Source organism: Cyprinus carpio, chromosome A20 (genome assembly GCF_018340385.1).
Source record: "Cyprinus carpio isolate SPL01 chromosome A20, ASM1834038v1, whole genome shotgun sequence".
NCBI lineage: Eukaryota > Metazoa > Chordata > Actinopteri > Cypriniformes > Cyprinidae > Cyprinus > Cyprinus carpio.
In genome coordinates, this window is record NC_056591.1 from 9,560,788 (window position 1) to 9,573,207 (window position 12,420).

At 35.5% G+C, this 12,420-nt stretch overlaps 1 protein-coding gene and 1 long non-coding RNA gene across 3 annotated transcripts in view; one reads left to right on the top strand and one right to left on the bottom strand.

Moving 5' to 3' along the window:
- The window catches only part of LOC109094642, a 15,022-nt gene extending 11,977 nt beyond the window's left edge, over positions 1 to 3,045 (top strand). The window contains exon 4 of one of the 2 annotated variants that reach the window (XR_006162746.1): positions 2,930 to 3,045. This is a non-coding gene — a long non-coding RNA (uncharacterized LOC109094642). Of the gene's footprint in view, positions 1 to 1,604; positions 2,352 to 2,929 lie in introns of those variants that run through there. The other variant, XR_002018613.2, reaches the window with a different exon arrangement.
- Positions 3,046 to 4,106: 1,061 nt separating this feature from the next.
- Positions 4,107 to 12,420, bottom strand: part of LOC109094490 (adenylate cyclase type 1-like) — a 32,660-nt gene continuing 24,346 nt past the window's right edge. The window contains exons 13-20 of the mRNA XM_042777562.1: positions 12,106 to 12,359; positions 11,670 to 11,796; positions 10,680 to 10,796; positions 9,118 to 9,264; positions 8,890 to 8,988; positions 6,603 to 6,717; positions 5,093 to 5,217; positions 4,107 to 5,012 (exon numbers count right to left, since the gene is read on the bottom strand). Of these exons, the coding sequence (XP_042633496.1) occupies positions 4,704 to 5,012; positions 5,093 to 5,217; positions 6,603 to 6,717; positions 8,890 to 8,988; positions 9,118 to 9,264; positions 10,680 to 10,796; positions 11,670 to 11,796; positions 12,106 to 12,359 (1,293 nt within the window). The 3' untranslated portion in view covers positions 4,107 to 4,703. The remainder of the gene's footprint in view (positions 5,013 to 5,092; positions 5,218 to 6,602; positions 6,718 to 8,889; positions 8,989 to 9,117; positions 9,265 to 10,679; positions 10,797 to 11,669; positions 11,797 to 12,105; positions 12,360 to 12,420) is intronic.

Genomic DNA, 12,420 nt, shown 5'->3' on the forward strand with positions numbered 1-12,420 from the left:
TATTAATGTATTAAAGCACCATAAAATATTTTAATAAACATGTATTAATGTTTATGGTGCATGTATTAATGCACCATAAAATATTTTAATAAACATGTATTAAAGCACCATAAAATATTTTAATATATATATATATATATATAGATATATATATATTATATATATATAATATATATATATATATATATATATATATATATATATATATATATATATATATATATATATATAAGACTGGTGTAATGGCTGCTTAAAATCCAGCCATCAAATGATTCAATTACATTTTAATATTTATTAATGTATTAAAGCACCATAAAATATTTTAATTAAACATGTATTAAATATTTTATGGTGCATGTATTAATGCAATAATAATAATAATAATTTGATACAATTCAAGAAAATGTTATGTTTTTCAGTAAGGATGCAATAAATTTATAAAAAAAGAAAGTAAAAACCTTACCAATCAAGGATGCAATAAATTTATCAAAAGTGACAGTAAAGACCTTTATAATGTTACAAATGTTACAATTTGTTTTCCTATTCATCAGAGAAGCCTGAAAAAAATGTATTACAGTTTCCACATAAATATTAAGCCTGTTAAACTGTTTTTAAGTGACACTGAAGACTGGTGTAATGGCTGCTTAAAATCCAGCCATCAAATGATTCAATTACATTTTAATATGTATTAATGTATTAAAGCACCATAAAATATTTTAATAAACAAAACACTTATTTTAGATTGTTACAATATTTGTTTTACCTTTTTTTAAATCAAATAAATGCAGCCTTGCGTGGTTAGCATAATAGATTTCTTTCAAAAACATTTAAAAATCTTACCAGCCCCAAACTTTTACATCAAGCTAAATTTTAAACTTAACAGCCATGAGCATCATGCAGTTTTATTGTATGAAAAAGAGCATCTTAGACATTTTGTTTGACTGAACAAGTCATACAAATTTAGAGGGATACGAGGGTGGTAGATAATGAATGAATGTTTCATTTACACACAACTGAACAAGTCTTCTCAATCCACATTAAGCTTTAAGTGACAAACAAACCAAAAAGTAATGTCTTGCTGGAAATCTTTCAGCTGTAACTTTCATATTTAATTCACGCTCATTCAAATATAGCATGTCAAAACTGCATTGGGTTTGGTGCAACTTCTTTTGTATTCCACAGAAAGTGCAGGTTTATAACAACAAGAGGTTGAGTTAATAATTACACAAATTTCATTTTAAGGTGAAGTTCATTTTGCAGTCATATGACGTCTATTTAATTTTTTTCCTCTGTTGTTGGGTAGGGAAGTATGGTTTATACTACAAGATGCAGGGTAATGTCAAGTTGACACCATTGTAAAGTTAAGAGTGAGGTTTGACCTTAGCAGGATATAATAACCAGTAACTAAAGTTACGAGCGTGGGTCATGCTGAAAGGTCCATCCATCCTGACACCCTGATGTGATTGTGTATATGTAAGTTTCTCTCTCATTAATTACATTTGCAAGTTGTGTCCAGCAAATGTGTCACATCCTGTCTATTTGCTACTTGCACATGCCAGCCTGACAAGACTTCTTTGTTTTCCCCTGTTCCCTAAAATGCTTAGGAACTGGCACATCCTGTATATGAAAAAACGCAGATCCCGGTCGGAAAGCCGTGGAAATATGCAGAAAAGAGAAGTGGGACAATAGGCCGGATCTACGGCAGTTCCTAAAGCCTCGATGTTCTGAAGCACTGCTGTTTATTTCACACATTAATCTAATGCAAATACCCAGGCAGGAAAACATGGACTTTTGTCAGATAGGAAACTGGTTTTCCATCAGTCTCAATAAAATAAAATGAAATGTTAAATTAAAAAGAAAAGATGGACTTTTGTAGGACAAGGGACATTTTGTGGTTTTCAATAAAAAAGAAAGAAAAGAGAAGAGAAGAGAAGAAAAAGAAAAGAAAATTAAAAAGATTTTAATCTTCCTGGTTTGCCCCAGTTGTTTTTCTCCAGTTATACAATGTCATAACTCCCAGGTCATTCACTCTCACAATCAGTCCATAGATTGACGTCTCATTCAATGTCAAGGCCATGGCCACGACAGCACAACTATTGCAAACAGCACGCAGAAGCCCCACGCCGTCTCTTATTGTTATTTTATTCCCCAACAGTGCAAACACAAGTATAAAAGATCTCAATATGAAATTTACATTCACATAGAACCATCGCAATAAATACATTGCAACTCCAAAAAGAGCACAAATATTACAAATCATCAATAAAATACTCTTTTTGTTTACTCTACAATATATTTAATACGTACAATAATTTTGACCCGTATCAAATATGAAAATATCTAATCGACATGAAAATCTATTCTATGATTTTATTGTGCACACTTTATGCATTATTAGTTAATATATCATTAATGTTCATAACAGCAGTAAGTTAGGCCACTGTAGTCAAAATAGATCATATTAAGCCATATCAAATAGAACCATTTAGCTGTTTGGCTACATTTCTTGGATCATAGAATCTGAAATATTCAGTGATACAATAAGCATTTTGGCATTCATATTCATTAAATAAAAAAAACCAAAAATCTACATATATGAAACTCGAATGAACAGCTCCTTACTTTATGTTAATAAATATGTGAAATTCTGTATATGGTAAATGAAGCCAAAAAATCTATATAATCAGAGAGAGAGCATTCCTGAATACGTAGCTTAACATGAATTAAACGTCGAAAAATAAAAAGGAATAGCCCATTTGTGAGTCCGTATTGAGCCCCACGTGGTTCAATCAGTCCATATGAGAGTAAAGTTCGAAACGGAACCGAATGCACACAATGTTGCAGAGTTGCACTATAAAAGAACACAATTTGATATGTTGGTAACCGTATGTGTTGGCACATATTCAAAGAGATACACTTTCTCTAACAGACCCTGAATAAAAAGGCAGTCACTTCAAGAGCTTGACAAGGCGCCAATGCTACAAAACTCCCAGAAAGCTTTCCCCACAGCACCACGCATGGACTAGGTAAGCAGATATGACATAGGATTTAAAAAAAAAAAAAAGCTGATGTTTCGGTTCATCAAGGCCTTTATTCTGGGCTAATGCTGTGCTAATAAAGCATGTCTTGCAACATATCTTCGACACTTTTCACCCTTGGTTTTCTTTTTGCAGTAGGCATGCATTAGAGACACAAATCAGTTATCAAATAGAGTGACGTGACAGAATTACAGCATGCTGAGAGGGACATGCAGAACGGCATGCTTGAAGCAAAACTTCATTGCCTAGGCATCATGGGAAATCTATCAAAAATACAGTAATAGCACATAAAGAAAATTTAAAAGATCAATCTGAAATCTGAAATGAGGCTTGTGAGGGTTTTCAAACCGAGAGCAGGTTTGAGATGTTTGCATGCTCTGAAACAGATGTTTAACCTAAGATCTAGAGAGCACATGACGCATCCAGCACTAAAATATCATGCATGTTCAACCGCATGGTAATGATCATTCCACAAGCACAGTGAGAGATGCTACTGTTGATAGGAAAATCTGAAAGCGAAAGCGAAATGCCACTTAGAAAAACCACAGACAAAATATATGTGGAATAAATGTAAGTGAAGCAATTTGATAACATACTGGAAGCCAATTTGGTTGCATTTTGTGAATAGTATTATCAGTGACAGCCTTGATTGTGCTGGCTTCTCGATTGTATCGATATTTCATGTCATTGGTGCTTATTAAACGCAATGGGATCGTTTTTTTATGTTATTACTGGAAAGGATTTCCCAGAGGGCAAAGGGCAGCAGCAAGTGCATACAGATGTTTTGTCAAAGCACCAAGTGCGTACAAACATCACATACAGGAAAACTGTGCTGATTCAACCCACGCAAAGTTAAACATTTACCCACGTCACAGACTCGAACCGACTTTCTGTAAATGATTACAAAACAGGATAGTGTTAGCATTCACTAGTAAATCATTGCAGTGTCTGATTCACTGCGGTTGTTTAGAATTTCTGCCTCTCTCTCTCTCTGCAACCACAGACGAGTGCCTGAAAACTGAAGAGCTGGGAATAACTTTGCTATCAGGTCTGTAAACCTGTGACGTGTTCTTCATGTAAACAATTTATTCAAAGCAAATCTCAATATGAGGAACCATCTTTTCCTTTGTCTTTGTGGGAAAAACCCAACACGTGTTCCGTCATCTCAGAAACTGCCCTGACTCAGTCTCGTACAAAATACAGCGCTGTTATAAACAAAATGTTTGGTCCTCACCACTCACATGTTTCAAATATTAATCGCTGTGGCATCTCTTGACATTTTCAGATGCAAGATAACACATGCACACAGACGCACACTCTCACACACACGCTGGGTATGTGTCTCCTCGGCTGGTGTGAAGCTGCCTTTTGCAGTAGATCGCATGCTCCCGTTTAGGAGACCCTGATATCCTGTTGGTTGGGGAAGACTCATTAAAATACACGCATACGTGCATACGGAAAGACATACATGTTTATTATGTACTTGCGTGAAGGGGGGAGGGCCTTTCTCGGTTTGGCACGTTTGAATGTTTCTCTCCTCAGTGCAAAGACTGTCTCGTCTCTCCTAGTTTTTCATCTTACTTCCTACCTTGTGCTTGGTTTCCCTCCCTGCAACTGATGTACTAATGCATTGATTGATCACCATAGAACCAGTCTTCTTGGCGATCACACCTCCATCTCCATGTTGACGGAAACAGAGGGCAGGTACATAATGCTGTTGTTTGGGGTGCTAACGTGCCCTGCGGTGTGACTTTTCACCCCGTAGCTGCTGACAGCAGGCGCTGATCCCAGTTTGGTCCGAATGCAGGGGCTCGAACCACGCTCTGAGCTCTTGGGTTGCATGTGCTGCCCAGCTTGTGCGGTTCGGCCCTCCAGAAAGTAGGTGAGCATTTGACCTTTGCCCTTCACGCTGACCTGGCCACGACACTGGAAGTGATAATAACCAGAGAGTAGGCGGAAGACGTCCTCGGTAACCTGGGATGATAAGGCAAAAAATGTCAGATTTGTTTGGAGTGGCATGCTGGTTTATTAAAATGATGGTGTGTTTGTTTTACCTGTATTTTTCCCTGAATGCCAGTGCTGTCCATTCTGCTGGCGACATTGACTGTGTTTCCCCAGATGTCATACTGAGGCCTGCGAGCCCCAATTACCCCGGCAACCACTGGACCCACATTGATTCCTGAACAAGGAATCAACAAAAAAGATTAAGTAATCAGATTTAACGTCCCTTTATCTGTTATTTTTCCATGCAAAATAGATTCTGTTAAGAAATTTGGGGTTGGTAAGACATTTTTAATGTACTTAAAGTCTTTTATGCTCACCAAGGCTACATTTATTTGATCAAAAATACAGTGAAAACAGTAATATAGTGAAATATTGGATTATTTTTCTTGGTCTGGAGTATCAAAAATAATTTCTACATGCAAAAAATATATATATATATATATATATATATATATATATATATATATATATATATATATATATATATATATATATATATATATAGAAATACCATAACACACACACACACACCCAAACTACAAAAGAAATACCATAAAAACAGTCATATTGTGAAATGATATTACAATTTAAAAATATGTTATGTATTTTAATACATTTTAAAATGTAATTTGTTCCTGTAACAGTAAAGCTGAATTTTCAGCATTTTCTCATGATTCTTCAGAAATCATTCTAATATGCTGATTTGCTGTTCAAGTTGAAAACATTTTAATATTTTTTGAAAACTGCTTAATATTTCTGTGGAATCCGTGATACTTTTTTAAATAGATGAATAGAAAGTTATAGAAGTATAGAAGTAATTATTTGAAATAGAAATCTTTTTGTAGCATTATAAATGTCTTTACTCTCACTTTTTGATTAATAAAAAGCATCCTTGCTAAATTAAAAAAATAATAATAATAAAATAAGGATTTAATTAAATAAAAACAGGCAGCGTGGCATTGGAAAAAATGTGTTTCAGAGGTGGAGAAAGCTATTACATTTTGTCATTAGTATATTGTAAAATTCCTTCTCATAACTGCAATTTTATATTTTGCAAATGTGACTTGTCAAGCAGCTTAAAAATGTAATTACAGATTGCTCATTTGGGCCAGTTTTACAGGATTGTGCCAGTTCTGTCTTCCCTTGTCATTAAAAATGTTCTGTTGCAGGTGTGTTTTTCTGAGCAGCTCCCTGTGCTTAACCTTCAGTTTGCAACCCAAAATAAATAAATAAATAAATCTAATCAGCAACTAGAGGCTATCAGAGCTGAAGGGATGGATATTATATTAACAGCAGCGTACCACTAATGCTTTAATAGAGAGGTGTTTAAATTCATGACAGAAAGGTTTTGCATTATGTAAAGAAGTGTGCATGTAGTGTAGCTTGTTTATGGATGTGTGTATAAATGTGTGTATGTAATCTGTTCCCTACAAAGTTACGCTCAGGACATCCTACTGGATGCGGGATGTCCGGCACAATGTCCACACTCACTGACGTATTTCCTCAACTTATACAGAAGCACACATATGGCTGACACCTCGCTCTAACAAGGTCACTCACCAACTCGAAGCACAAAGTCATTGTAGGACTGGTAGTTGATCGCATCCAGTACGTCAAACATCTCAATGGCGAAATCAGCCACTGTGCACAGGTGCACAGAAATGGACTTCTTTACCTATTCAGGGAGAACAGAGAGAAAACAGAAAGACTTCATTCATATACTACCACCTTCTGTTGTGAAATGACGATAATAAACAGAGTAATTTTCAGGGTCACTTGCTTTTGGTATATGGAAAAGGCAAGCTGGGACATTCTGAACATCTTTTGTGTTCAATTTAGGAATCCTACAGGTTTAGAGTGACATGAGGGTAAATAAATGATGACAGAACATAATGTCATATCACCTAAGTGCAATGAAACATTACATCAGCAATCTGAGGTTTAAAGGGATCGTTCACCTAAAAATCCTATCCTCATTTATTTATTCTCATGTTGTTCCAAACCTCTATGAGTTTATTTTATTTTTTTATTCCATACAATGGAAGTCAACCGTTTGTTTCCCAACATTCTTCAAAATATCTTCTTCTGTGTTCTGCAGAGCAAAGAAACGCACACAGATTGGGAACAACATGAGGGTGAGTAAATGATGACAGAATTTTCATGTAAACTATCCCTTTAATTAAGCCGTGGGCTGTGTTTATGTTAGGGTTAGGAAAAAATATCATTAGCTTGTTATAAAAATAACTGAAGTCAATGGAAAGTCTCCACTATGACAGAAAAACAAACACACACGTGTGTTCGCATTTGATATTAGTTTGTTTCGAAAGCAGTGGCAGGTTTGAGTGGTGCCATGACATGTTTTTCAAGGCCAAATGCAAATACACCCAAACTGAGATTAGCTTGAAAACACACACACACACACACACACACAGAGTTCTACACACACACACACACACACACACACACACACACGAGTTCTCTCTTAAAGGGATACTCCACCCCAAAATGAAAATTTTGTCATTAATCACTTACCCCCATGTCGTTCACCAAACCCGTAAAAGCTTCATTCGTCTTTGGAACACAATTTAAGATATTTTGGATGAAAACCGGGAGGCTTGTGACTGTCCCATAGACTGCCAAGTAAATTACACTGTCAAGGTCCAGGAAAGTATGAAAAGCATCATCAGAATACTCCATCTGCCATCAGTGATTCAACCGTAACGTTATGAAGCGACGACAATACTTCTCGTACATGAATAAAACAAAAATATCGACTTCAACAATTCAACAATCAACAATTTGTCTCCTCTGTGTCACTCCACATCAGCATAGCGCCATTTTGGAGAACATGAGCTATGATGCTTTTCATACTTTCCTGGACCTTGACAGTGTAATTTACTTGGCAGTCTATGGGACAGTCACAACCCTCCCGGTTTTCATCCAAAATATCTTAAATTGTGTTCTGAAGATGAACGAACTTTTTACGGGTTTGGAATGACATGGGGGTAAGTGATTAATGACAAAATTTTCATTTTTGGGGTGGAGTATCCCTTTAATGCTCTCACTTTTCAAGACCTTACAAGCACAATAATACACACACAAACACACACAAGGAGTAATTTGACTAATTTTAATTGTTTACTTTAAAAATATCTGACCACCTTTAAGATAAATGTACTCGAGACACAGAATTGTGTAACTTTAGATAAAATAAAATGATATCTTTTTAAATGTAAACCTCACTAAATCTTGTTAAATTTATACTTAAATTTAATTAAAATTTTAAACCTAACTCAAGACACACTACCATTCAAAAGTTGTTGTTTTTTCTTCTTTCCAGCAAGGATGCATTAAATTGGTCAAAAGCTAAGGTAAAGTAATTTATAATGTTATAAAATATCTATAAAAAATAAATAAATAAATAAATGAAAAAATAAAGCTGTTCTTTTAACTTTCAGCACATTAGAATGATTTTTGAAAGATCTTGTGACACTGAAGACTGGAGTAATGATGCTGAAAATTAATCTTTGACATCACATAAATAAAATTTTAAAATATATCAAAATCAAAAACAGTTATTTTAAATATCATTAATATTTCACAATATTAGTTTTTTTTTACTGTATTTTTGATCAAATAAATCCAGCCCTGTAGACACAAAAGATTTAAATAAAAATGACAGATCTTATCGACCCCAAAAGATAAGATTAGAAAAGTGCATTCTCTAAAATCAAGCCTTTTTGCTACTCAAATAATCTTTTTTTTAAAGTCATTTAGATCATTTTACTGGAAAATAAGGCAAAAATTCTGTTGAGAAAATGACTTCTCCAAATCACACTCTGTGTACCTTGGATCCCGCAGTGGGGACGAGTCCAACCGCAGCCATGTAAGTACTGCCAATCGTTTTGATCTTCTCAATGTCTCTGTAGCATTCCTTATCCATCAGCTAAGGACAGAGAAAGAGAAAGAGAGATGGTGTGAGAGAGTAATAACTTAAGCCTAGAGTGGGATTAAGGTAACTCAGACACTGAGCCAAAACATACATATCTCGGGCTGGGAGACAATAAATTCTCACCGCATCAAAGTCGGCGATGATTTCATTTAGCAGCCGGAGGCATTCCACACCCATGTTGTTTCCATCCAGCTCAATGTAGAAGTCATTAAAGTTGGGGATGGAGGCGAACAGGACACCCACCTGAGAGTAAGACTGATAATACAGGTCCTGAAACAGTGAAAGAGCAGAAAGGAAAGAGCCATGAGACCCTCAGAGGACGATATCACTGATCAAGGCTGAGCTGGAAAATAACAACAGTTAGAGAAGGTAAACCTATACGGTAGTTATTCACAACACACAACATGCATGAACTGGACAAGTTGACTTTGGTCAAAGCTAATCCTGCTAGCGATATTAAAAGGTAGAGTACATTAGATTGTCCTGTCCATCTAAAATCCATGATACAACTGCATCGCAGTAGTTTATATAAAATAGAGCTTTTCTTGCTCTTCTGAAATAAAAGGATTTGATTTACTATGTAGACATATAGGCCAAGTACCGTACAAAGTTTTGGGAGTGACAACCGCATTCAAATACAGAAGTGACTCCATTTAATTATCATTCTACAGTATATGTATGGAGTATAGGAGTCACTCCCAAAATTATGATTTTGACATAACCATAGCAACAATTTGGTGTCTTATGGCTGTAAACAGGAAACATTGCACCAAAGTCAGTCATAGTCATAGTCTTTTGACTAAAATGCCATTTAGTTTTAGTCATATTTTAGTCATCTGGATTGTTTTTAGTTATAGTTTACGTTTCAGTGTTGAGACTGAATTAAGCTTTCTCTTGTGTCGTCAGATTTATCCATATGTCTGCTCTTCTCTTACTCCCAAATAGGCTATTGACATTTTTGAAAGTTTTATGTGATGTGCAGCACGTGTATGTTCCCTTATGTCCTGTCGGTTCATATGTATGCATCTAATCTCCGAACCACGCAGCAGATATGTTCTGACGAATCTCTTCCCAAATCATCCCTCCCTAACATTTTCGTCTCGTTTTTATTAGTTGATGAAAATGTCAATAGATTTACGTAGTAGTTTTTGTCATTTTAAAAAGAGAAAAAAACAATTATCGCACACATACCACAGATAAAAAAAAAACTTATTAGACGAAAATTATGACGAAAATTATTTGGCCAAGAAATTAACACTGTTCACAATGAAGCCCGGCAGTGAGATCACAAAGCCAGATGAAGCGGCTGAGCATTTACACTACACACAATCACAATGTTATCTCTTTTGCATGATCAAAACACATGCTATCATCAGAACATCTTAGCTGACCTCTCACCTAATTGGCAGCTGGATCATAACAACATTGCCATAAAGTGGTAACTTTGGGAACTACAACAACTGAGATGTACTGTACATTATTAGACAGAATGAATTTAAAACTGAGCTGGTTTACTTTCTTTATAAATGTACAGTATATGGTCATATTGTGCTTATCTATTCACATCTTTCTGAAGAAAGTGTGTATTTGTTATTTGCTTAGAAATCTGTCACATTATTGTAAGTTAATTGGTATCTCATGTTGTCTTTAGGGTTATTCTCTGTGATCTGTAAATGAAATCTGACCATGTTTCGCGGGTTGGACAGCAGAAAGTGTTGAGCTACATGTGCAGGCAGAAGGTTGAACAGAATCCTTTTATTGTCCAGCTTCACTCTCTCCATGTCATCTCTCTCCTCCTCAGCCTGTGAACAAAACACACAAATTGACATATTAACAATTAACTGCATACTCATACTACAGTTACTGGAGATTTTAGACTGAGTTTAGTAATCAAAATATTTTGTTTATATAAAATTATATTCTGAAAACAAAATATCCACTAGAGGGCACTGCTGCTGTGGAATTATCTTGCTATCACAGTGCTGATGATGTTTACTATTTAGTGTTTACTGTTTTCTGTAGAAAATATACACTACTCTTCAAAAGTTTGGGGACTTTTTATAAAAGAAATGAATATTTTATTCAGCAAGGATTCATTCAGTGACAGTAAAGACATTCATAGTATGTTACAAAAGATTTATATTTCTGATAAATGCTTTTCTTTTTAACTTCTTAAGAATCTTGAAAAAATTATGGCATAGTTTCACACAAAAATATTAAGCAGCACAATTGTTTTTAACATTGATAATAATAAGAAATGTTGCTTGAACACCAAATCAGCATATTAGAATGATTTCTGTAGGACATTTTAAAATATATTCAAATAGAAAAAAAAAAAAAACATTTAAAATTAATATTATTTCACAGCACTGTTACTACTGTATTTTTTACAAATGTCAAATGAACTATGGAATATGTTACACAGAGCGGAAATACTTAAGCTCACAAGGAGCAAAAGGATGCACAGAACTGTATGAAATCCAAGTCAAGTTTTGCTCACATAGATTCTGTGCGAGCCCGTTCATATACGATGCATTCTGAAGCCACACACACACACACACACACACACACACACACACACACACACACACACACACACACACACACACACACACACACACACACACACATACACATACACATACTGTACACACAAAGAAACACAGTGCACTCACCTGGGTGGCCCAGAGGTAGTCCAGTCTGAGTTTGAGGTCCAGCTGTCTACAGTGAAGCACTAGAGCTCCAGAAAACAGCAGCATTGCCAGAACCGGGTCATAGCCATGTGTGTGAAAGAATCCAACTCTATACACACACACACACACACACACACACACAACATCCATCATATAATCAGATAAGAAAGGGATTCAGCCTTTTGATCCTAAAAAAATTACTTCAAGATTTTAAATTAATATTTCAATAATTTAATTACACATTTGCATGTTCACAGTTTTCTGTTGTTGGTTAATGATGTCATTACATGCAGGTACATTTTTATTTATGATTACATTATTTTTAATATCTTTTCATCAACTCACAAACACCACAGAGATAATCAAACAAACATGAACTATAAGCACTCCTATAACTTTTGTGTTTTGCTTGACTGACCCTATGGCCTTCCGATAGCCGCTGGTCTCCATGACGACAGTGTGGAGGATGTTGAGAAGGAGAAGCAGGAGGATCTTGGGTAGTGATGACACACGGAGGTACAGAGCCACAGATAGCGATGCCATCACACATGATAAAAATACATACGGAGTGTATTTGCACACCCCGGAGCCCACACCTGTCCTGTTGACTGTGACAACCGTCACCATGGAGACATTGGAATTCCCCTCCAGTGACCACGGTACACATTCCACCTGTGTAGGTACAGCAACACATACACATTCAAGACAAGAACATCAGAAAGAAACTAATAAA